Source organism: Plecotus auritus (genome assembly GCF_963455305.1).
Source record: "Plecotus auritus genome assembly, chromosome: 5".
NCBI classification, from domain to species: Eukaryota; Metazoa; Chordata; class Mammalia; order Chiroptera; family Vespertilionidae; genus Plecotus; species Plecotus auritus.
The window spans coordinates 166,967,910-166,994,373 of NC_137776.1; the positions used below are offsets into that span (position 1 = coordinate 166,967,910).

Genomic DNA, 26,464 nt, shown 5'->3' on the forward strand with positions numbered 1-26,464 from the left:
CCGTCTTCACACGTCCAGAGGACGTGACCTCTCCAGTCTTCATCTATTACAACTTGAACTACCAAGCTGCTCAATAAGAGGCAGTCAAGAGCCAAGTGCACAGGCTCCGGACTCCCTTGGTTGGGATCTCAGATCCTTGGACTAGTGCGATGCTGGGGAAATTCCTTAGCCTCTTGGCCGGTTTTCTCCCTGGGAAATGGAGTTTACATACCCACCTTTTTGGAGGTAAAGGTTAATTAAGGATGATGTGGGGCATAGGATTAAGTCTAGGATTTTTTTTTTTTTTTAATATATTTCTTTATTGATTTCAGAGAGGAAGGGAGAGGGATAGAGAGATAGAAACATCAATGATGAGAGAGAATCACCGATCGGCTGCCTCCTGCATGCCCCCTATTGGGGATCGAGCCCACAACCCGGGCATGTGCCCTTGGCCGGAATCGAACCTGGGACCCTTCAGTCCGCGGGCCGATGCTCTATCCACTGATCCAAACCGGCCAGGGCTAGTCTAGGATTTTTTAATTACTATATAAATTTCACAACTTCAAGCATTCTCCCAGCGCTTTGCTGTCTCTAAAACACTTCCTGTTCTTCGAGTGAAATAACCAGTATCTTCCACACACTTGACCACTCAGGTTGGAACTTCTAGCTACCCTCCAAAACTAGTTTCTTAGCTACTTTGAGGGAATCAAAATTCCCATGGTAACGTTTGCAGGAATTCATCCTCTTGTGAGCTGCCCATGAAGAATTTCTGATAGAACAGGAGTCAGTTGAAGCTCATGGGACCTTGTGGGACAGGAATCTCAAACCAGAGGAACAATTCCTTCATGGGTGGACATTAGTTTGGGTCACACTGATCATTCAGAGTGCACAGGGGATTTGCCTGCAGGAGTAGAGAATGCTATTTTCTCTGTTCTTAAGAATAAAACAAGAATAGAATTTAAAAATAGTAATCTATTACCTACATTGTTCTCAACAAGATTTTCCTAGAAATACACGAAAGTAGTAACAATACAAAAGAAAAATCTTAAAAGCAATCAGTGACCTACAAGTTTTACTAAAAAGTGATCAAGAATATGTGAAAATAATTAGGACACTAAATACCTTCTAATTGGCCACTTTTCATTTATTTTGAAAGCTAGTCAAGACACCAGACAGTTTTAAAAAGGGTAGAATTAATATTTTATTGTCATTTATAATCAGATGGTAGTTGAGTATATAGTCTCTATACTTGATCTATTTTTTTTTTTGTAAATAAAAAAAATTACAAGAGCCAATGGCTGGTTAACGTGATTAAACGAATTCATTGATGGTGGCTTCAAGTTTTTCCTTATTAGCTCCAGAAAACTCACCCACCTGTTAAGAAAATATTGAATTGACATTAGATAGTAGCACTGTTATCTCTACTTTGTGCATAAGACATGATCACACAGAATGGGGGAAAACTGGGGGCAAAGGAGAGGTATAATCTAATTCAAAATTAACACCTTGGATAACACAGTTTTAAGTTAAAAACAAAAACTAAGAGAAAATAGCCCCTCAAGAACAGGCAAAAGACTCAAATACCTCTTAACAACGACAAATATACTTTGTTAGAGAATATGAAGTACCAATCACAGATTTAGTGACTGGGTCTAGCAAAGATCCATTTTCAATTAGATGCCACATTATGTACCCCAGTCAATGAAGAGTGACCTATTTAAGTACTTAAAAGTAAACAATGGGGACATGCTTCTCAGTAAGAAGGAATAAGTAACTTCTTTCTTCATTTATATCATGTTTTTCTATTACTCAGCTTTCTTCAAGGTCAGATGTGCCTACCTTCTGTCCTTTTTTAAAAAACTGGAAGGTTGGCATGCATTTGACTTCACACTCTGCAGCAACATCCTGGGTTGGGGGGGGGGGTAGTGGGAGAGAGAATAAAAATAAAACTTAGTATTGAACTTTGACAGAAGCACAGAATCCAAAACCAGATTCTTTTTTCTGTTGTATAATCCATATCTTAGTATTAGGCCTTTATTTAGCATATAAAAATCGACAATGAATATAATGGTAACACAAAACCCTAGTTATATTCTCAATTAAAATTCTTACTAATATGTACTCTCCTCAGAGGGGCACCAAGGAAGGAGCCGAATGCTACTTGCATCCGATACTATTGGTGAGTCAATAAGCTGTTTAGTCCAATTACATCTTGGCTATTTCAAGAATCTCATAAAGCAACAAATTCTTTAACTGTACTCAGGGTTATAATACCAACTAGTCCTCAGAATTAGCACCTCTATCTTTGCACCTAGTTTTCCCAGATTTATTATGGGAATGGGGTATAGAGATAATGATCATAAAGGAGCAAATTACTTGTGAAAAAATTGTTCAAGAATAACGTCACAGGAACCTAAAGGGGCACGCACTGGTTCTTGTTTCTTTCATGTTTTTAATTAAAATTTTACTTGCCAGTTCTCAAACAAACCCGGCTGCAGCATCGGAATTGTCTGAGGGGCACTACAAGGTTGAGCCCCATCTGACGCTAATGGTCGAACCTTCGTGGGCCAGCCAGCTTTGAGACAAATGGGCAACTCAAAACACTGTAAATCGGGCTGGTGGGTTGGTGGGCTCCTATCTTCTTCTCCCAGATGTGGCTCTTCCCACATCTAAGATTTTTCTGCAGCTCAAAGGCCATCAAGCATTCTTCGGTTTTGTCACAGGAACTTTTTTTTTTTTTTTAATATATTTTATTGCTTTTTTACAGAGAGGAAGGGAGAGGGATAGAGAGTTAGAAACATTGATGAGAGAGAAACATCGATGAGAGAGAAACATCGATCAGCTGCCTCCTGCACACCTCCTACTGGGGATGTGCCCGCAACCAAGGTACATGCCCTTGACCGGAATCGAACCCGGGACCCTTCAGTCCGCAGGCCGACGCTCTATCCACTGAGCCAAACCGGTTAGGGCTTGTCACAGGAACTTTTAACACAATACTCTGTTCACATAAAGTTTGAAGGGAAATGCCATGAAAATAGTCTTGTTTGGACAAGTGTTTCGGGTGAAGAGAGCTGTTAAGGGCTGGTCAGTGCCCGCTCGGCACTCAAGAGAGGCTCAGGTAAGAAACGGAGAACCTCACAGCCCCCTAAGCAGCAAAACTGTGCAGGGGAGCAGCCCAGGCAGCAGAGCCCTCGGACCCAGATCTCGGAAACCCAAGAACTTCCAGGGATTTCCCTGGCCACATTGTTTCAGAATGTCATGGTCAAGCTCCCCAAAATGTCAGATTGAGTTAGACCAATTTGGAGTCTGACATTTTATTTTAATATATTTTTATTGATTTCAGAGGGAGAGAGAAACATCCATGATGAGAATCATGGATCGGCTGTGTACTGGGGATCGAGCCCATAACCCGGGCATGTGCCCTTGACCGGGAATCGAACCCAGGACCCTTCAGTCCGCAGGCCGATGCTCTAGTCACTGAGCCAAACCGGCCAGGGCGCGAGTCTGACATTTTAATAGTACTGAGTCAATATTGCAGGAACATAGTATTCCTATCACAATCTTCTATGGACTTGACCTTTGCTATCCAAAGTTAATGTTTTACTTTTATCACTTTTGTTTTCTTCTTGTTCTATGGACTGGTTTGCTACTTCTGTAGTGATTTCAAAGTTATGCGCACTTAAAAATTAAGTAGTTACCTCCGAGGTTTTGAAAACATTCTTATCCCTTCCCTCTTAGAAAGAAAAGCCAGCCTACTCCCCAATAACACCTCCACTTCCTGTTTTGTGTTTCTTTTCGGTGAACAATCTGAAATTGTAAACTGACATATAGTAAAATTCACTTTTGGGGGTGTGTGTGGACAAGTTCTGACACTTGCATAGTCCTATAAACACCACCAAAACCAGGACACAAAACTATTCCCTCACTCCCCCAAAATTCCCTTCAGCAGCTCCTTTGTAGTCAAACCCTCCGCTCACCCCACCCCCTAGCAACAACCGACCGGTTCTCCATCCCTACAGCTTTACAGTCTCTGATTTTTATTAGCTTTTACTAGTAAGCGTAACAAGACTACATTTTACCTTGTTAGTTTTAATGGCTTCTGGCTTACAATCCATATAGGGAAATCACTTTAAACCTGCTTTTGTCCGCTCTATCATTAACTCATTTCTGGCTGTTCTAAGATGTTACAGAACTATCGGGGCTCAATCACTTGTTTCTTGTTTTAATTTACCGAAGCACCATGCCCTGCGGAGAGCCGGGAGCCCGTCGTTCCCAAAGGGCTAGTACGCAAACTTCCCTGTGAGTACTGAGTTTTCCTTGTGCACCACGTTACGTGCCCATGCCTCCTAGCTGCCCACTGGAATCTATTACACCCAAAAGGTAACGTCTTCCTACCCTCGGGTTTATAGCTCCTCCTTTCAAAGCTGTGTGCTGCTTGCTCCAAAGACATTATAAACGTATAAATGAGCCTGGGTCTGTCGTTCATGGTCGGGAGCGATCTGTGTATCAGTTTCAAAGACTAATTCAGTCATGAAACATTCCATCTACTTAATGATATGATCTAATGTTCAGAAATGAGACTGATGTAATTTTCACCCCTTATCTGTATTCTTTTAGAGTCCACACGAGGTGATGGTTTCACCTAGAGTTTCCAAGCAACCAGGAGACCCACTCACACAATTCATGAATTCCAGGGTGAAATGACTGATTGTTTAAGGAATTGCTTTTTGTTTGAATGACTTGCCTTGCTAATTCTGCTGAATGACCAGGTGAGTAGGAACTGACAGACTGCAGCTATGTGTATGTGGCGATCAAAGGGTTCTGGAATTAGTGCAACTTTCACCTCTGCAACAGATAAAGCTACTGAGGTGGTCGTAATAGCAGCCATTAAAGGTATTCAACCGCCGAAACCGGTTTGGCTCAGTGGATAGAGCGTCGGCCTGCGGACTGAAGGGTTCCAGATTCGATTCCGGTCAAGGGCATGTACCTTGGTTGCGGGCACATCCCCAGTGGGAGGTGTGCAGGAGGCAGCTGATCGATGTTTCTAGCTCTCTATCCCTCTCCCTTCCTCTCTGTGAAATATCAATAAAATATATTTAAAAAAAAAAAAGAAAAAAAGAAAAAAAAATAAAGGTATTCAACCTTTACAATAGGGAGGCAAAGTGAAAGCCCGCCACCCCCCCCCCCCCAGGTGTGAGTGGGGCACTTCAAGGTTTGGAAACTCAGGGTGATTAGGAGTATGCCAACCAGACGCGGAAGAGCAGCTCAGGCATACAGCAGTCCTGCCTGCTCTGCACATCTGCTTCCCGAAGGCGGTAAGAGCGCTGGGCCACGGGTCAGGGCTCAACACGCCCCCTCCCCCAACTCTGCCTTGATTGACATACCTCTGTGCTACAGTCCACTAGCTCTTCAGCGGGGGTGCTAAGAAGCTGTTCTCACAGCTCCTGTGAGGATTAAGTGACCTAACGCACGCAGAGAGCTTCCCACAACATCCAGCACATGGTATTACTTTCCAGTAAAAATGTATTCAGTTGCTATTTGACAGGGTCAGCACCAGAAGTTTCTCTCAAGACTGTAAGTTGGAAAAAATCCTTGCTCCCTGTTTTAACCTAACACATACTATCTACTCTCAATTCTTCTTTTCCTAAAACCATGCAACACATCAGAACAATAGCTCGACAACCATTCATTTTACACCTACGGCATGCCAGGAAGGCGTGCTTAGTGAAGAAACAAAGGTGAGTAAGAGAGTTCCTGACCCCAAGAAACTTAGAGACTAACAGTCCAGGATAGACACACAGGCCATTAGAAAGATTCAATGAATATTTAACACGTGCCAGGAATTGTTCTAAGCACTTTCTAGGTGTTATCTCATTTAACCCTGATGACTGTCCTATGATGCTGCATTAACATTGCCATTTTACAGAGGCTCAAACCGAGGCACAGAAAAGATAACCAAGCCTGTACAGCTAACAAGGGACCGAGCTGGGGGAGAAAGCAGGCAGTCTACTAGGAAGAAGATCCACCCCATTCCACAACCGTAAGTGCAAGAGGAAAAGGGGCCGAGGATACCTGGGGACAGAGGAAGGGAAACTAACCTAGTCTGGGCCACCCAAGAAGGTAACCGGAGAAGTGTTCCTGGAAAAGATGTGAAGCCTGCACTGCACGTAGGAGCTCATCAGCTAGGGAAGGCAAGGCCGCGCCCGCAGAGCATGGAGTGCGAGGGAGGGGACGCGTGTGGAACTGGCGACCGTGCTGTGGGAAGGTCCTCACAGATTTAGGAAGTATAACCCTGTGCCCCCTTTTATCGACCCTTTAGTACACCGCCGGGTCCAGCCCCAGCGGTCCAGGTCCCGTGGAACATATGCTGTGCAGATGTTTCTTCCCTGCAGCGACTGTGTCAAGCAGCAAGGATGGAACGGCTTCCGGCAGTGCATTCCATAGCTGCTCAACGAATATGCAGCTTTGGCCAAGCTGATGGGGCAAGTATTAACATCTGACCACAGCCAAACACCAAGGCTCAGGGAAGGAGGATCAGCCCAGTGGTCGGCAAATTCATTCGTCAACAGAGCGGCAAACCGCGGCTCACGAGCCGCAGTTTGCCGACCACTGGCTTAGCCTGAAGCAGAAGTCACTGAGCCAGGACTGGAACCAAGGTCTAGCGCCTTTGCTGCCACATCATAGCCTAGACCTCTCCTGCCCACTGGGGCAGGGGCAAATGCCCACCTAGCTCTAAAGAGCACCCAGTGAGACGCCTTAGCAGGCTCTTCTCGCTCAGTGGGCTGTGAGAGGCATGGTCCCGTGCTGGGAACCTGATCTGCATGCCCCACACCAGTGGTCGGCAAACTGCGGCTCGCGAGCCATATGCGGCTCTTTGGCCCCTTGAGTGTGGCTCTTCCACAAAATACCACGGCCTGGGCGAGTCTATGTTGAAGAAGTGGCATTAGAAGAAGTTTAAAAAATTTGGCTCTCAAAAGAAATTTCAATCGTTGTACTGTTGATATTTGGCTCCGACTAACGAGTTTGCCGACCACTGCCCCACACCATGGAGCGGCCTTGAGTGGGAAAGAGCAAGGGCTGGGGAGCCAGCGACCTCATTTTAAACCCAGGCTCTGCCACGGGACCTCCATGGACCACCTCACACCTCTGGTTTTCTCTTCTGTAAAATGGGGGTGATAGCACAAGGATTTAAATGAATCAAGACTTGTAAGGCACAGAACAGTGCCTGGCCCATAAAAGTGCTAAACAAGCATTTGTTAATTCAACCAACCTGGAATCTTCCCTAAATTATTCTCTCAGCTCTCTACTAGGCAGCTTGGTGTTTTTTCTTTAAAAACTGTTGGGTTTTCTAATTGACCAAAATCAACTAAGACTAGACAGAATAAGTGTGTGGATATACTTTCTCATGTCATTACTTCGTAAGAACCTTGAAAGTGGTCTCCACATTTGGTGATAACCATCAACTCTATAGTGTTAGGTAGAATATAAAGGTTTTTGGAAGGTAGATAACGGGGAAGTAAAGTACCGAAGCCTCAACCATCTATTTTTATGCTTATTTTAGGGTGCGATACACATACCTGCTGTTATCTGGGATTAAGTTCATAGTTGGCACAAGTACCTAGTCTTTCAAAAGAAAACCTTTTAGCCAAGTAGCATTCCAGATTTCCAGCCACGTACCTGACAGTCATCCACATCTACTTCAAGGAATACCACATTGGAATACTTCTCAGAGAGGGACTGGAACATTTTAAATGAAAAACACACAAAGAATTACAACTTGTTAATGGCAGTCCATCCCAACCTTCTTAAATGGAAATATAATAAAAGATGCCAAAATTTAGACTAGGGACCAGGTAAGCATAACAATCAAATTCCTCCTAGAGTAAAAGAACTCGAGGCCCCAATTTCAGAGAGAGCGAACTAAAGCAAAACTATTTAAGACAACTGAATTAGCTTTTAAAAGTTGTCTTCAATGGGCTATGTGTGTCAAAGCTAACTTATTTAGGTTGTTACATTATTGTTTTTGGACCAAAGACCAGACAACAACCCACAAACTCTTTGTTTTTTTTCCCTAGGGTTGTGACCACCAACCCAAGGAACACAAATCTCTTACAAAGCAGAAGGCGTTCAATACTCACATGAAAGAAGGGCTTGATCATTTTGCAAGGCCCACACCACGTGGCGGAGAAGTCGACGACTACCAACTTATCTCCTGCACTGTTCAAGGCTTCCTGAAAAGCATACTAAGGAAAATAGAAAGGCATGTGTCAGATAAAAAGCCCCAATAAAACCTGATGAAATGTGACACAAAGCACAATTCAGAGGTCATGGAAGCAAAACCTATCTTTTAATAGGAAAACCCAAAGAAACTGCTTGAAAAACAATAACAAAAATCCTTTGGCGTTGTTTATAATATTACTTGATAAGATGAAACAAGTATGTGTAAAGTGTATCAATATTCATGTGTCTGAATATTTTATAAAATATTAGTCAACCTATATCCAAACTAAGGAAAAAATAGACATTTGTATTAAAAATGTTTCCACATCAAATCTAGGTACAGTGTAACCTCGTTTCTCAAACTTAATTCATTCCGGAAGGCTGTTCGAAAACCGAATCATTTTTTCCCATTAGCAATATAATCCATTCCAGACCCCCAATGATTCCATTTTAACCTTTCTTACATACAGTATATGTCTATTCTGTGTAATCTATAAATAAATACTTTAAGTACAGAAAGGACATGAAGTGTAAACGAAAATTTAACAAAAACTAAAGGAAATGTATAGTAAAAACAAAAATTTTACAAATTATAAGCAGCAACAAAAACAAAAAACCACGAAAATATTCACAGCACAAGATCCTGATATCTTAACAGTAGTAAACAGACTTATATTTGTGCAATTTCTCCTTTGTCACCTGACAGATGTGTGACTCATCATACAGGTATCAGCATGAAAGGGTTGTCAGGTTGAGAAGCGAATTGTTCGAGATGGGAGACGTTTGAGAAACGAGGTTCCACTGTATTTTGGACACATTTACTAAATACTTAACTGGTGAAAGGGGATCACCTGAATTGTCACAAAGACACAGAATTTTGCTATCTACAACACAAGTTTTTTTTAAATCTAACATTTTTTTCATTAAATTAATATTTCCTATGGTGGAACTTTCCAAAAGCAAAAGAAAGGAAAAGTAACCTCCTGCAAATGCTTACATTCAGTCACTGGCGACATTAAGCATATCTCCTTGTATTCCTTTTAATGGCGTTTCCAGAGTTCAGATCAAACTGTGTATAGTTGACTTCTGCCCTTTATCTCAAAGCTCTGCCCTCATTGTTGACCGAATGAAAGACAGTTTTAGTTCCTCCTAAGGAATGCACGTTAAAGAAAATGCCAGGAGCAGAAATGACCAAGAAATCCCTTACCACCAACCTCCGTGAATAATTTACCGATGGTCTTGATACTGTAACCCTGGGAACCTAAGCTTTCAGTTAAACTCATTTAACCACAATTAGTCAGTCAGTGCTGATCAAAACCGGGGCAACGAAGAGAAATCAAAACACAAACATCTACATCTGAAGTCTAGGTTTTCTTCAAGGAGAAAATGCGGATCACACTGGTTTCATTAAAAACGAATGTTCCCCTCCTTTGACAGCTAAGAATCAGATCAGATCTGGTCCCATAAAAAGGGAAATAAATCACCATTGATACCTGGAGTGAATTCCCCTCAAGTACTGTTACTTCTCTAGATTTCTAATTTCTACGTCACATTTTTTTGGGGGAAATAACTCACAAATGGTGTTTCGAGAATGGCACGTCATTACTTATGTAACCTTTTCCGTTACGCGGGTACAAACTGTCACCCTGCCTTTGGGGGTCGGTGGGGAGAGTCAAGTTAGAATTACAGACATTGGCCCTAGGTGGGTAGCTCAGTTGGTGAGAGCACCGTCCTGATACGCCAAGATTGCAGGTTCGATCCCTGGTCAGGGCACATACAAGAATCAAGCAATAAATGCATGAATAAGTGGAACAACAATTTCTCCACCTCCCCCCTCTAAAATAAAAAAGAATTCTAGAAATTACATTTCCAAATCACCACTGATTTTTCCAGTTGAAATTTTTAGAAGGTCAAGCAAGCCATTCTACACAAGCAAGATCCAGATAAGACAGGAAAAAAAGTCAAGGAATGACACTGTCTGGTCAGATGAATACAGTGGACCCTTGAACAACACGGGTTTGAACTACGTGGGTCATTGATAAAGTTTCCCAATAAGTATGGACAGCATTGTAAATGTATTCTCTCTTCCTTATGACTTTCTTTTCTCTAGCTTACTTTATGGGAAGAATCCAGTATACAACACATATAACATACAAAATATGTGTTAGCTGACTGTTAATGCTCTCTGTAAGGTGTCTGGTCACCTGTAGGCTATTTGCGGGGAATCAAAAGTTCTACTCACATTTTCGGTTGTGCGGAGGCTGATGTCCCTAACCCCTAGGTTGTACAAGGGTCAACTGTATATTGTTTTGTGAACATAGCTGGCTCTCAGTAAGTACTTGGTAAAATTACTTTCAACATAGAATATTATTTCAAACACTCCCAAGGAATTCCCCAAATAATTCAGAATCAAATTGCAGCAAAAGTACCTAAAAATCTGAAAAAAAAAAAAAAAAGGGCACGCAATAGGAACTTTGGTTCCAATGAACCTGAGTCGGAGCATGGTATGTGTAGACTTCTGAACCATTTCTCATCTCCTGATACTTAACATTTACCTAAAACAGACATCCGTTTGAAAATGATTCAAAATTACTTCACTAAGAAGCAAACCACAATCCCTAGCTTCCAGAAACTAAAAATGAAAATTATTAAAGGTCCTCTTTACTGACACAAATATTTAAAAAAAAATTTTTAAAATTCTCACCCAAGGATTATTTTGTCCATTGATTTTTTAGAGAGTGGAAGGGAGGGAGGGGGAGAGAAAGAGGGAAAGGGAGACACCCTAGCCTGTTCGGCTCAGTGGATAGAGCATTGGCCTGCAGACCTAAGGGTCCTGGGTTCGATTCCAGTCAAGGGGACGCACCTCGGTTGCAGGCTCCTCCCTGGCCCAGAGCCCTGGTCAGGGTGTATGCAGGAGGCAACCAATCAATGTGTTTCTCTCACATCGATGTTTCTCTCTGTCTTTCCCTCTCTCTTCCACTCTCCCTAAAAATCAATGGAACAATATCCTCGGGTGAGGATTAGAAAAAAAAAAAAAAGGAAAGGGAGAGAGACAGATATCAATATGAGAGAGGCACATCAACTGGTTGCCTCCTGCATAACCCCCAACTGGGTCAGGGATGGGGGATTGAACCTGGAGACCAGCATGTGCACCGGTGGACTGGGAATCGAACCTGAGACCCTCCAGTGCTTGGGCAGACACTCTAAACAAGGGCCTGACACAAATATTTTAAAAACAAAACTCTATTAGGTGGGGTACATAAATAGAAGCAGAGTCTAGCATCTCTTTTCCTAAGCACAACCATTCCACAGATAACTAATAAAAGCACAAGAGTAGTTTGTAAAGTATTTAGCAAAGTGCCTGTGTTCAATAAATGGCAGCTGTTATTCTTTATTTTTTTTAAATATTTTACTGATTTTTTTTACAGAGAGGAAGGGAGGATAGAGAGCTAGAAACATTGATGAGAGAGAAACATCGATCAGCTGCCTCTTGCACACCCCCTACTGGGGATGTGCTCGCAACCAGGGTACATGCCCCTGACTGGAATCGAACCCGGGACCCTTCAGTCCACAGGCCGAAGCTCTATCCACTGAACCAAACTGGTTAGGGCCAGCTGTTATTCTTTAAAAAACAACAACAGCCAACGAAAGAACAATAATGAAAACGAAGAAAAGAACCTGTGTGATTTCTTCCTCATCAAATTATCCCAACTGTATCTGAAACAGATCCCAGTGGCTCCAAGCTACCAACACCCCCGGAGGAAGCATAGTTTTGGAAAGCCGATGGCACCAAGTCCACCAAGACGAAAATCTCAAGTGTATTCGATATTTACAAGGAACATTCGAATTAGTTTACTTTTTGACTAATGACTCTGGATTATAAAGCTGAAGAGCAACTGATTTATCAGAGTCTAATGTAGTGCTTCTTTGAGGAACAAATTTCTTACCACCCTTCTACATCTCATTGATTAGGGGAGGAGGGCGCCATAAATAGGACCCTGTAAACGGGGAAAAACGGAAAGGCGTGCTCCCGGAATCACCCCATTTTCTATCTGTGCTGCATGGATTCTGAGACTACTAACACAGACCCCTCAAAGTCTTTTCACTCCGTTCATGGGTGCTCGCTCACCTGTCAGGTTATATACTGAGGTGGCCAGACCCTGGACGAAATCCCCACCCCTTAAGCTGGTATTTCTCATTCAGTAGGTATTAAATAAAATATGTAGAACAAAAATCAGTATTAAGGACCTCTGTTTTCAACAAATGGGAAGGCTGCTGATTTTAATATAAATGCTCACAATTAAAAAAAATGAATCCCAATAGGATAATAAAATCATTAAGGACAAGCAGATAACAGACTACAAAGAGCCCATCAACACATGTGGGAGAAGAAAAGTCAGCCAGTCACGAATAATCAACCAAAGAAATTCCAATGAGAATGAGAATTTTCTTACTAACGATCTGGCCGAAGTTTTGGGGGAAAGTCAGCGTTGAAAGGAAAGGGAGGGGCACTCACATGCTTCCCGTGGCAATTACAGGCCTTAAAGGTTCCCATCCCTTAAGTCGCTGCGCTCCAGCCGCTAACCCCAGCACAGGGCGTTATGAACAAAACAGCCACTGAAGCCACAAAAACTGCCGAAATGTCCAGCAGTGTGTTCAGATACTGACATGGCTACAAAAAGCTTCTGATTACATGTAAACTGTTCAGGCTAAATTAGACAGGAAAATAAAAGCTCAGAAACAAAATAGCATATAGACATAACGTAATTTCAATTACTTTGTGGCTTGTAGGAAACAGCAAATCCCTCTCTTCCCAATTTTCCTACAATGATCACATCTATTTTCTGCTCCTAAAAGTGATAAAAAGATAAGGGACCATTACAGGAAAAGAGGTTCTCGAAGCCCGCCCCAGCATCTAAAGGGTCCAGGGCACTCCAGGTAGGCGCGGCCCCGCCTTTGGCCAGCTTCACTGGAGTGGGAATATCGCGGGGTAAAAGCTTTCGAGATCCTTCCACTATTCGAGCAACATCAATTCTCTCCCCCTCACTTCTCTGAATCTGCATTTAACAAACATTTCTTGAGTGGCTACAGTATACCACACACTCAGTTAGTTAGGCTCTTGAGTTTTCCAGGCGGGAAGGTATCAGTCTCGCAATAACTTTTTTTGCCCGGGGCATCTTAAAGATGGAACCACCCTCTGGGTACCCGAAAGCTGATCCCAGGGGCATTCCTGGCTCCAGCGAGAGTCACCGACAGTGGGTGAATCACACAGACGGGCAGGGCAGCAGAGGTCCCTGGGCCCAGCTTTGGGGACTGAGTCATTCCAAAGCCAGCGCTGCCGGAAACACGCCCCACGCCGCAGGAGGAGGAGTCCCGAGGGCGCGGCCCGGACCTCACTTCCTTGCGGGCACCTGGACCTCCGGGGCTCGGGGCGGTCTGGTACACCCAAGGAAGGGAAGCGGGTTCGCCGGCCCGAAACCATCCCCTTTGCTAGGGTACAGTACGCGTCACGTCTGGGGCACAGCACTGATGGAGGCAGCCGGGGGTCTCCGTCCTAGATCCGCTCCTATGGAAGCCCACCCCACCAGCGCGCGTGGATCACGCCACTCACCGGGGAGGGAGTGGCGGCCAGCAACCCCGGTATTCTCCAAAGGGCCCTCCATTTCCCGGCCCGGACGCGCGTCCGGATACATAGGGGGCCAAGAGTAGACTCCCTGCACTCAAGCGAGAGTTCCCAGACAGGGGTGGTGCAGAAGCGCAGTGAGGGGACGACCGTACACTCCACGCGCGCGTGCATTTCCCCCAGCTCACTGGGCAGCCCGACCCTGCCCTCCAGGGGGCTCCCGTCCCTCTCCTCCCTCCCTCCTGGGCATGCTCGGGCGCCTAGGGCGCGCCCAGGCCCGGGCTTCTAGCAGCCCCAGGCCGAGCCGCCGCGTCCCCTTCCTCCGGGATGCGGAGCGGCGGCCTGCCCACCTCCAGCCCATCGCCTTCCCCGGCCACGGAGGCCACGCGTCGCGCCCTGGCCTTGCGCATACCTTGCTCTCGATCTGCTTCACCATTTTGGCGGCTGAGGTCTGACCAGCGACCGCAGGAAGCGATGCAAGTGGATGAAAAGCTGCGGACCGAGCAGAGACGGCACGCAGACCGCCTTCCCTTTATAGTCACCGGGGAGCTGGGCGCGGGCGCGCGCGGCGTGCGTGTGGCGGGGGCGCGCCCGCTCGGTCCTCCCGAGCCCGCCCAGGCGCCACGGCCAGGCCCGCCTCCTGGAGCCGCTCGATGGGGGCGGGGGCGGGGGCGGAGGCGGGGCCGCAGCCTGGGGGCGGGGCCTTCGCGGGCCCGGGGCGGACTTCCAGGAATACCGGGCTGCGGGGAAACCCCCGTGGCACCCTCACCCCCTCTAATCTTTACCACCACCATCCGCCCCTTCCCACCCCCCGCCGCACTCCCGGTACCCTAGCTGGGAGCGGGAGTCTGCAGGGGCCATAGAGCGACTTAAAGGGCGCCTGCACTGTGAATGACCTGGGGCGGCGGGGAGGCGGCGAGGCAGGCGGCTCCTCCCAGAGCCACAGGCAGGTTCACCTGGGAAGGGGTCAGCCGGGCCTTAATCGAGCACGGCCAGGCTCGTGAAGGAGCCGCCTAGCCAGGGCTGGATTCATCGGAAAGGCCCGCCACACCCACTCCTCCAGCCCCCGCTAAAGTGCTGAGTAACCATGACCAGGAAGTATATCTGCGCCGCACCCCCACCTTCTTTTCGGCATTTAAAGTGATGGTTTTCTCTTCCCTCCTTCCTTTTCTTTCACTTTCACTGAAGACTCCATTGCTCCAGTGACACAGCATTTTAGTTTGGAGACAAGGCAGGGGAACTGGCCCAGCTCTGGAAAGGCAGGGGAGCAAGGAGGATAGGCCAGGTACGGAAGCTGACCAGGGCAGAAAGCCCCCCCAACTGTGCCTAGCAACGGGAAAACAAGATTTCCCTCCAGGGTAACCTTTCCTCCCCTTGCACATGCTGGTCATGTGGTAGAACCCCTTAGAGGGGGAATGAGGGGCCTCCTGGGACTCCCATGTGGGCCCTTGCATGACCAGTCCCCTAAGCATTAACCCCTAGGGGTAACATCTAGGCCTCAGTTGTGTGTCAGCTCCAAGCCCAGAAAAGCAGCAAAACCAAACAAGGGATGCCCCCTGGCAGAGTTCAGGACCAGCTGCATTGACTAATGACCCCTGCCAGGGCACAGACCAATCAGTGGAGACCCTGAAAGGTCACACCTGGAAAGTGGAGGAATATTCTATTGAGATCCATTCCTGGGACTGCCCCTAAAAATCCCCACCCTAAAAAGCCCTTAGGGACTTTTTGCTGTTTTGTTCTACATACTTTCATGGAGGACCCAGCCCACCCACTCTCTTCTACCAAGAATGCTGAACCCAACGAAGTGCCGTCTGACTCCACCATCCTAACACTTTGCGTCATTTTTGTTGCCGCCAACAATCTCAGATGCACAAAAACAATAGATAATTTCAAAGTTAAAGGATGACCTTTGTCAAGAAAGCTACAGGCCTAAGACATGACTACCTACCATGACCCACTTTTAGTTAGGAATTTTTACATTCAGACCACCCTGTGTGGTTATTTTGGTCTCTGGTTGTGTGTGTGTGTATGTTTAATTTTATTGATTTCAGAGAGAAAGGGAGAGAGAATCATTGATCAGCTGCCTCCTGCACGTCCCCTTCTGGGGATCAAGACCTCAACCTGGGCATATGCCCTGACCAGGAATCGAACCAGAAATTGAACCGGTAATCGAACCAGTGATCTCTTGGGTTCCTGGGTCAAGACTCAACTGCTGAGCCACCCCCGGCTGGGCTGGTCTCTGGTTTTGCAAGGTCTACCACTCAGGTCTCCTGTGAGCTTGTCAGGTTTAATATGTGGCCCTTTTTTCAACCACAATGGCCTCTAACTCATGGTGGTGGTGTTTTGAGAGTTAAACAGGGATTAAGACAGTGCACATAGTAGTAAGCTCTCAATAAACAGTTATAATTACAGCTGTTGTGAGTACTAATTAGGCCTGCTTGGAGTCATGGGGGTGTCATGATGAGCTTGGCGACCTTATATTTATGACACCAGTTCACACCCTTGTGTGAGTTTTTTTCTAGCAGTAGTAGGAATGCTACAATTACAGGGAACTGGGAGGCTAGCTTGTGTGTTAAGAGGTGGGATGATGTTGGGGTGCTGAGTCTTCAGAGTGGAGCAGCTCTGGATGAAGCTACACCTAGGCATGATTACGTGGGATGGTGAACTGGAAGTTTTGAACCTATTGTGCAAAGTTTCTAGAAGGTGGAGGCATACAGACCATGGTAAGGATATGGGCAAGGGACACATTCTAAATACAGTCCTAGGCAGAAGAAGGATAGACAGGCCTGAATGCAGTGACCTTCTCAGAGAATAAGGACATTGGTGCACAGAAGAGGCCTTACGGGGCACCTGGAGCAGAATATATAACTTGCTTTTCTGCCTCTATGTCTTCAGCCCAACTTGCACCCCAGCAAGTTTCCCCAGCAGGTATACCCAGTTTACAGGGCATTATAAAATAATACTATGTCATAGGACCAGGAGCTGGCACATTTACATGAAAGATGACAATAAATAATTGAGCTGCAAGAAGAGGAGGTACAGATCTCTCTAACAGACATCCTCAGCTGCCATTCCTTAACTCTCAAGGACATTCCAAATGCCCAGTGACTCAGTTAGTTGGAGGAGGTCTGACTCCCTCCCACCTTCAGAGGAGCAATACAGAGTGGCTGTGGGGGATGCTACAGTACAGGGAACTGGGAGGCTAGCATGTGCGTTAAGAGCCCGGACTCGGCAATTAGATTCCCTTGACCTCATCCCCTCTCTACCACTTAGTAGCTGGGTAACACTAGACAAGTCCAAATAGCCTTTACGTGCCTCAGTTTCCTCACCCATAAAATGGGGATAATAAAAGTGAGCTAAAATATCCGTAAAGTGCTCAGGACCATGCCTGGTATGCAGTAAATGCTACATAAACTATGATTACGGGCTACTGAATGGAATGCTGAAATCCCTCTGGAATGAGGCAGGGCTGGGAGGGGAGACTGTAAAACAGGTGTCAAAGTCCTAAGTGAGTTAAGTAATCAGGAAATTACAGTAAACAGTGAGCTTGCTAACATGAGTCTCAAAGGGAAAGGATATTTTTCTCCTCAAAGAGGAAAAGAGAAGTGGGCTAGACCTGACCCTACCTAAAGAGGAAGGTCCCCTGCCACCAGGACCAGGACCGGGGAAACTTGAGTCCTTGGGATTTCAGTTGTGGCAAGGAGGTGACACTGGGTGAGGAGGGTGAGGTGTGGGGGAAATTGAGACAGCCCAGTGAGAGAGGATCCTTTTCTGAGGAGAGGTAGGGGTGAGAGGAGAGGTGGGTGTTGTAAAGGCCTTTATGTGGGGGGTGGTTTCTGTATGTTAGAACCCTCAGGAGACATGCCAGTAAACTGACCTCAACCAAAAAAGGGAGTAACTCATATTACCAGAAACTCCGGGGGCCAAAGTCTGTCACAGGGGCACCATTTCTCCCGGTTCCTTCTCAGCAGACTCTCCACCTCATCTATGTAAAACTCCAGGCTTAGGTTCCCAACAGTTCTGTATCCCGGAAGGAAGAACATTCCTTTCCCTTGTTCTAGTATAGTGGTCGGCAAACTGCGGCTCGCGAGCCACATGTGGCTCTTTGGCCCCTTGAGTTTTTAGCAAAGGCCACCTTAGGAGTACCCTAATTAATAACAATGTTATTAATTTGGCTCTCAAAAGAAATTTCAATCATTGTACTGTTGATATTTGGCTCTGTTGACTAATGAGTTTGCCGACCACTGTTTAGTAACTGTCCTCGAGGCTGACCTTCACTGACTTGAGGTGGGATGGGGGATGGGAAGAAGGAGGGCATCAGCCTTGCTTGAACCATCTGCCCTGGGAGTGAGGAAAATCTAGAGGGCTATCAGAGAGAGGGAAATGGGGGCTAGACAGGCAAAAATGGTAATTCTCCTTGTCAAGAAGAGAATAAAGAGGTAACATGGGTGATAAATGAGCTTGTTCCAGGTCTCTGGGGCTCCAAGGGGGGGAGGGGTTAGAAAAGTAGGTTTGTTGTTTTTGTTCAGGTCTGAATTTGAAGAAAATGCAGCTCTAGGGCTTCTGAAGCAAGCTTTTCTCAGATCATAGGTTTCTCCAAGTGTGGCCCTTGGCATAGGCCTCATTTGGCATAGCTGGGGGTCCTGGAGGATACTGTGGATTCTCCGGGCCACACCCAGACAGACATATGGAATCATAGTCTTGTGAGGTAGACCCCCCGGATCTGCATTTTAAAGAAGCATCCAGGTCACTAGGCACACTGCGTTGTGTCTAGCAAGAGAGTTGAGATGAGGACAGAAAAGAAACCATGGTAAGTGATATAAAATTGGGAGCTCAAAATACCATGACAAAGAAGTGTCAAAGGAAAAGAAACAAATACACATGTATAATAGTTGTCAGGCCTAGAGCTGGGTGCATTGCATCATTCTTCTCAACATCTGCTAGGAGATTTACAGGAGGGAAATCGAGGCTCAGGAGGCTACCTGGTCACATCAATTGGGCACTGACTCTTAGACTCTGTTCATGACAAGGAGAAAGTGCTGGCACAGTTTTCAAGGCAGCTCATCCACACATGGTAACCACCTCTCACTTCCTAATTTCAAAACTTCTTACAAAACTACAATTTCAAAACGGTACACTACAGATCAATGGATGGCATTGAGAGTTCAGAAATAAACCCATAAATCTATGGCCAACTGATTTTCATAAGGGTGCAAGACAATTCCATAGGGAAAGGATGGTTATCTTCAACAAATGGTGCTGGGACAACTGGATATCCACTTATAAAAGAAGGAGGTTGGCCAAAACCGGTTTGGCTCAGTGGATAGAGCGTCAGCCTGTGGACTGAAAGGTCCCAGGTTCGATTCCAGTCAAGGGCATGTAACTTGGTTGCGGGCACATCCCCAGTGGGAGGTGTGCAGGAGGCAGCTGATCGATGTTTCTCTCTCATCGATGTTCCTGACTATCTGTCCCTCTTCCTTCCTCTCTGTAAAAAATCAATAAAATATATTTAAAAAAAAATAAAAATAAAAATAAAAATAAAAGAAGGAGGTTGGATGCTTACCTCACACCATTTATAGAAATGAACTTGAAATAGATTAAAGACCTAAGTCTAAGAGCTTAAACTGTAAAATTCTTAGAAGGAAACACAGATGTCAATTTCAGTGAACTTGAATTAGGCAATGATTTCTTAGATACACCAAAGGAACAACAACCAACCAAATAAAAAAACACAAATATTGGACTTGTTCAAAATTAAAAAGTTTTGTGCTTCAAAGGATGCCATGAAGAAAGTGAAAAAGACAACCCATAGAGTAGGAGGAAATACTTGGAAATCATATATTTGACAAGGGACTTGTATCTAGAATATATAAAAAACTCTTATAACTCAACAGTAATAAGACAACTCATTAAAAAAATGGGCAAGACCTGGCCAGTTTGGCTCAGTGCATCAGCCTGCGGACTGAAGGATCCCAGGTTCGATTCCAGTCAAGGGCATATACCTTGGTTGCGGGCACATCCCCAGTAGGGGGTGTGCACGAAGCAGCTGATCAATGTTTCTCTCTCATCGATGTTTCTAACTCTCTATCCCTCTCCCTTCCTCTCTGTGAAAAGTCAATAAAATATATTTTAAAAAAATGGGCAAAGGATTTGAATAGACATTTCTCCAAAGAAGATATACAAATGGCCAATAAGTACATGGAAAATCTGTTCAACATTATTAATCATTAGGGAACTATAAATCAAAACCTCAATGAGATTATCTGCTCCTTACCTACACGGGTATTCGTGTGCCAAATCATTCATTGGCACTCTATTAACAACCCAGGTAGTAGCAGTGGAAGTAGAAATGAAGAAATTCCAGGTGCTTTATTGAAGTAAAGATAGGTTATCAACCAAACAAATGACCTCACATCTCGTAAAAGTTACTTACAATGGTAAGTTTTTAAAATGTTGTTATCTCTTTAATTCCATCTTTGCTGATAAAAACTCTAATTCAAGGACTAGCCCTGTTTCCCTGGAAGGAAAATGTGCCAGGTCACAATGATAAACAAAAGGTAAAGGCCACTATAACATAAAAATCCAACTGGGCTTGCTATACCTTGACCGCACCCTCAATGCCAACATCAGGAATAGTGTTGAATGTACTTGTTGGATCATTTAATTATTTATTTGTAGTCAATTGACTTCTAAATAGTTCTAGGATTAGATCCTGGACAGCCATGTATTTCAACTGAACTCTTACGTCCTAAGGATCCAATCACGTGCAACTTTTATGGGATCAGTCTCCTTCCTCATAGGTTACCTGTTTGTAAGAATAATTGTGCATATCTTTACCTCAATAAAGCACCTGGAATTTCTTCATTTCTACTTCCACTGCTATTACCCTGGTTCAGACCACTTCATCTCTTATCTGCACCACTGTCATAGTCTCAGAATTCATCTCCCTTCTACCATGGTTGGATTTTTCACACACCAACATGTAAACCTGAGCATGTCACTCTACTTCTTCAGTGACCTTTTCACTGCTCCATGAATACAAATGCAAATACTGGCTGTGGCCACAAGATCATGTGTGCTCTGGTCCTCACCTGTTCTACAACCTCATCTCATGCCACTTTTGCTCTCATTCACCATCCCTCCAGGCACACCATGCTTCCCTCTGCTCCTCTCTCTAAGCATGTTCTTAAGTTGGGGGCTTTAGAAGAGGTAATTAGTCACACCTCAGTCCTCTTTCGTGAGTTTGGAATCAACTGGGAAAAAGATACAGGGGTCAAACCCAGAAAGATCAAAATATCAGCATTATTCCTGAAAACACTGGATTGAAAAACAGACTTAGAGGTGTAGCTATAATGAGATCTTCTTAGGAACCAAAATTTCCTTGTGGAACTACAAGGACGAGGGCAGAGGGATTTAATCTCTACTTACTTCAGGCCCCTTCCTGGTTTATTTCTTGGTGATTGCAGACACTAGTAAGTACTTCGTCTAATAATAAATGGCATGCTTTATGGTAGCAGTTACCATGCTAACACAATTCCGAAATAATTGTAGAAATACTGAACATTTTCTCCCCTTCGATTTTTCACTTTTGCAATTTACAGGAAATTTATCATATGTTACTCACACTTAGTCATTTTCTCAGGAAACACATATTGAAAGTAATTGTTTGTTGTTTTTTTCTAGAGAAATCTGATAACTGAAAAATGTATATAACCTGCTGTCCCCTCTCCAAAAAACCAAACAAATAGTTTCATTCCATGTAATCCTGAGTTGGAGCAGAGTTCTGTGAAATAACACTGAACACTATTATCAAAATTTTCATAGACCTCAAACAGATAATTATATTTAACTTTTCACGAGTCTCACCTGAAAACAGCCATGAGCTCTTAGTGGAAACTATGTTTTGAGCATCAAACACTTAAATATGAAGCAAAAAAAAAAAAAAAAAAAAGAACTGCAAGGTAGCTGAATTAAAACGCAATTTGTCCTTGGCCAGTGTGGGTCAGTAGGTTAGGCGTCGCCCCATGCATCAGAAGGTTGATGGTTTGCTTCCCAGTCAAGGCACATGCCCGGGTTGTGTGCGCCATCCCTGGTAGGGGGTGTGCAGGAGGCAGTCAGTCCAGGTTTTGCTCTCACATTGATGTTTCTCTCTCTCTCTCTCTCCCTTTCTCTCTCTCTCTCTCTAAAAATAAATAAATAAATAAATAAATAAATAAATAAAGCAATTTGTCTAGTAAACTCTCTGATTGTGGAACAAATTCTGCCCTCTTCAGGCCAAACAGAAACAAAAACAACAAAAAAAGTGGTTCCAGCGTTGCTTCTTTTGGTAAAGCTTCCCAGGCTACTTGAAAATGGAATGATAGTGTAGCACATGCTTTTCTACATCAGTTCCTTCCATATTGCTATCCCTACAATGACTATGCAGTTCTCTAGGCAAGTAGGAACATTTCTTTGATGGGAAGAGACAGAGACACCCAGGTGCGGTGATTTGCCTGGAGCTGCTTGGTATGGAGCAGGGAACCCGGGTAAGACTCTGCCTAATGGTGATCTAGAGGTCAAAGGCATTGGTCCTAGGCTCAGCTGTCACCACTCTTGATTCTGGACAGTCTCACACTTGCATGGGAGCGAGGAAGACAAACTGTAACAGTTAGAATTCTGTGGTTCCAAGTGACAGGAACCAAACTGATCCAGAAAAGGGAACTTGGCAATTCCAGGGGGAGGTCAGGCACGGATTGGTGAAGGAGGTGAAGTATGTCACCAGGACCTAGCTTTCCTTTCATCTTTCGGTTCTCCATCCTCCGATTTGCACTATTCTCAGACAGGCCTTTCCACTGTGCTAAGGGCTTGGCTGCTGCAGTTTTAAACCTTCCCATCGTTTCAAATCCAGTGAAAAAGAGCAAAAATGGTTTTCCCCAGGAGTCCTAGTCTGGGTTCTAGTGTGTCTCATTGGCTCTTATTGAGTGGACTAGTCAACATGACCACGTATTGGACAGGCCTGGGTGCCATGCTCTACCACTTTGACTAGCTGGGACAACGAGAAGTAGGATCCCGGAGGAGCCTTTAGAAACCTCCCCCCCACCCCCGACCCCCCACCCCTCCCCACCAACACACACCTTGGCTTCTTCAGTAGGATGACAGGCTTTGGTTTACTCTCCCCTCTTAAATTTCACACCGTGTGAGAGCAATACTTTTCTGTGTGGAAATCAGTGTATGTGAGAAAAGAAGAACAGATGCCGTGTCAGGAAAAGAAATCCACTACCTCTGTGTGTTAGTAGCCTGTTCATGCTTGAAAATGTCAATTGTTAAGAGAACGTTGCTTCAGATTTGGCTTCCAGAACCATGCCAGCTGTTCCAGCTGTGAGGGAATGAAGCTGGAAAAGGCTGCAGAGGCTGTGTCCCGCTCATAAACTCCAGCTTCAGCCTCAGCAAACCACCTTCATCATCACTCAATGAGCCAGTTAGCCCAAGAGACGCACTGATTCCCTGGCACGTGTGCAGGGTAGCCGGAGTGGTTCGGTGGTTGAGCTTTGACCTATGAACCAGGAGGTCACAGTTGGATTCCCCACTCAGGTTCTATTGTGTCTCGTGCCTGGGTTGTGGACTTAATCCCCAGTGTGGGGCATGCAGGAGGCAGCTGATCAATGATTCTCTCTCATCATTGATGTTTCTATCTCTCCCTCTCCCGTCCTCTCTGAAATCAATGAAAAAAAAAATATATATATATATAAAGAATTTCATGATCTAGAACCAAGATGCTTCATTCACAATCCAAAGCAGAAAGAGGGCAGTGTTTCTAGTCTATAACCATTAGCTTAATTAGATTGCTTCATTAGACTACCCAATGACAACTGGCAAATTAGCATCAGTAGTTATTTGCCTTTGAATAATAATTTCCTTTGAATTCCAAAGGGAATTCAAATAATGAAGATATATTATTCTGGGAAAATAAGAAGGTGAAAAGGAGTACAGTATAATTTAGGAGCCCAAAAGTATTAATGATGTTTTTCACGCTACAGGTTTTCATTGTATTCATATTATCAAACTTCATAATAGTGACATTATTATATAGGAGAAGAGTTTAGTTTCATCAGTGAGAATAGGCCAAAGGAAAGGAAAATTCTTAGTAAGGGAAATGTTTTGGCTCTGCCAGAATTTTATAATCCTTCATTTTTAAGTCATCTAACATTCCAGAATTGTTTCCATGTTACACTTAACGTTGGTTAAGGCAGGAGGCATTGTTGTGAAATTCCTTAAGCCATAAACAAAGCAGAAGCTTGCAAAGAACCCTGTTCTTCTAAGGCCCAGCTAGACAGGAATGGGCAGAGTAGGAATGAGAGGCCAGGTATGGAATGCCACCAGGTAGAAAGTCTCAGGTGCCTAGCAACAGATAAAACTGGGAAATCAAGACTTGTCCCCAGGGTGGCTTTTCCTTCCTAGTTTATCACTTGTCACGTGGTTTAGATTCACTGAATTTTCATATCAATGGTCATGTGGCTTAGACCCTCCCCTGAACTTGCTGCTGGTCATGTGGTAGACCCTCTTAGAGGAGGAACAAGGAGGCCGGAGAATAGCCTCGTGTGACTCCCATACAAGCCTTTGCATGGCCACTCCCTTAAGCCCTCAAGACAATGAGGTCTGACCGGCATCAAATAATCTTAGGGACACAGCCTCAGATCTGTTGACCGCAGAGGCAGAGTTTTGGTCAAACTAGAGAGAACATCCAGGCCTCAGTTGTGTTTCAGCTCCAGGCCCAGAAAAGCAGCAAGGCCAGGTGGGGAGACCCCATGGCTGACATCAGGATCAGATACAAGGACTAATGACTGGCTGCCCTGGCACCAACCAATTAGTAGAGACTACGACCCCGAAAGGACGCACCTGGAAAGCGGATGAAGATACTATGGAGACCCTCCCCTAGAGTTTCCCGTAAGAGCCCTGCCTTTGAGAGTGGAGAAGTGGTCCTCAGGAAGGAGGACCCAGGTGCTCTCTCTTTCTCTTGGGCACACCAGTGCCTTCCCCCCTCTCCTTCCTTCCCCACAGGTGTGTTCTCTCTGCCTTTTCCTCCCCTAATCTCCAAGGGCCCACACAACCCAGAGGGCTTACTTCGATCTACCTCTGTGACTTTCTAAATAAACTGTCTCCTTCAATTTAAATTCCTTGGCTCCGAATTCTTTCTTTGCTGAACTCAAGTACTGAGGTTGCTGAACTGAGGTCCAGTACCGTTCTGGTGCATTTCACCAACCGTACCATGCTACTTCTGCTTTAAAAATGCGCCTTTCCTCCTGCCCTGGCTGGGTGGCTCAGCTGGTTGGAGTGTTGTCCCACACACCAAAAGGCTGCCCGTTTGATTCCTGGTCAGGGGACATACCTAGGTTGCAGGTTTGATCCCCAGTCAGGGCACATACGGGAGGCAACCAATCGATGTTTCTCTCTCTCTACCTTCCTTTCTCTAAAAATAATAAAAACATATCCTCGGGTGAAGATAAAGAAAAAAAAAGTGCCCTTCCCTTTTTGTGTTTCATGCTGATATCAGTGCTAACGGATAGATTCAGACTTTTGTAGTGGATGTTGAGTTTTATATGATTAGGGTTCATAATTGCAACAGCAAAGCTTACATTGTATGATTTATTCTCACAGAATTCCTGGTAATGATGTAGAACCAGGCTTGGAAACTGAGCGGGAGCCAGGAAGGGAGGTAGCAGGTTGGACCACAACCATAAACAAGCCACAAGCTCAGTCAAGTGAGGACTCTTTGCCATTGCAACTGAGCATCCTGCTGCCACTGGAATCTGGTTGCCATTGGATAAGGACTGTCCGATAAAATACTTAAATTTAAATGATTAATAAAAAACGTGTAATTTTTTTAGTGCAATATGTCCCATGCAATCAATATTTGGGACATGTACTAAAAAAATACTAAACAATTATTTGTTTTTTAATATGGAATTTAAACTTACCGTAATTGGGTCTTTTGTATTTTCATTTGCAATCCTACATTGAATGTACCATTGCTACAGCCATTGCTATCCCTGGAAACCAGCTGCCACTGCCACGCACGTGGATTTTCCAGGAGGTTCCTGCTTTTTGCATTGTGGGTTCTCAGAGGAACCTGACTGAGACAGTATGTGTGATCCATGGGATTTCTGTTACACGCCCTGCTCCAGCTGTCATGGAGGCCAGAAAGCCGATGGTGTCTCTGTTGTCTATTATTACCAATAGAAGGTGGCCTCTGTCTTCTACGATGTCTTACTAGTAAATTTCCCAGACATAGGGGTGGGGCAGTAGTGTGCTTCAGTTATTGAAGGAGAAAAAAAGCTAAACGCCTACCCTGTTTTCTCTTGAACACACGCTTCTTCCTATTGTCGAGAGGCCAGGCACGATAATCTAATTCTTTTTGCCAGTGACTGGTTCAAGATGCCAGTTAGCACAGGGCATCTCCTTGGCCACAAGCGGTTGTTTGAGGTTTGGGCACGTGACTTACTCGGGGCCAAGGGGATGAGGGGAAAGTTCGCTAGAGGATTCTAGAGGAACTTCCCTTATCCTGAGGTCTGCATTAAGAAATGATCTCACCTTCCTCCAGAGGTTGTTTTGTGTAGTCATGAGGCTGGATATTCTGCAGCCTGCTGCTTCCAGCCTGAGATGAAG

General features: G+C 44.9%; 1 protein-coding gene across 1 annotated transcript; it reads right to left on the minus strand.

Moving 5' to 3' along the window:
- Positions 1–1,098: 1,098 nt before the first annotated feature.
- Positions 1,099–14,470, minus strand: TXN (thioredoxin). The gene is made up of 5 exons (XM_080669301.1): positions 14,235–14,470; positions 8,118–8,222; positions 7,657–7,716; positions 1,819–1,884; positions 1,099–1,353 (listed from the first exon to the last, which is right to left on the minus strand). Exons 1-5 carry the CDS (start codon positions 14,256–14,258, stop codon positions 1,291–1,293), a joined length of 318 nt encoding a protein of 105 aa, XP_080525427.1. The 5' UTR covers positions 14,259–14,470; the 3' UTR covers positions 1,099–1,290.
- Between the last annotated feature and the right edge of the window lie 11,994 nt (positions 14,471–26,464).

What these genes read in the sequence shown, in the direction of transcription:
- TXN (XM_080669301.1), bottom strand. Translation starts at nt 14,258, where the DNA reads ATGGTGAAGCAGATCGAGAGCAAG. An exon ending in TGATCAAGCCCTTCTTTCAT is followed by an intron (nt 7,717 to 8,117) that starts GTGAGTATTGAA and finishes AAAATGTTCCAG; the next exon opens with TCCCTCTCTGAGAAGTATTC. An exon ending in TAGATGTGGATGACTGTCAG is followed by an intron (nt 1,885 to 7,656) that starts GTACGTGGCTGG and finishes CCCCCAACCCAG; the next exon opens with GATGTTGCTGCAGAGTGTGA.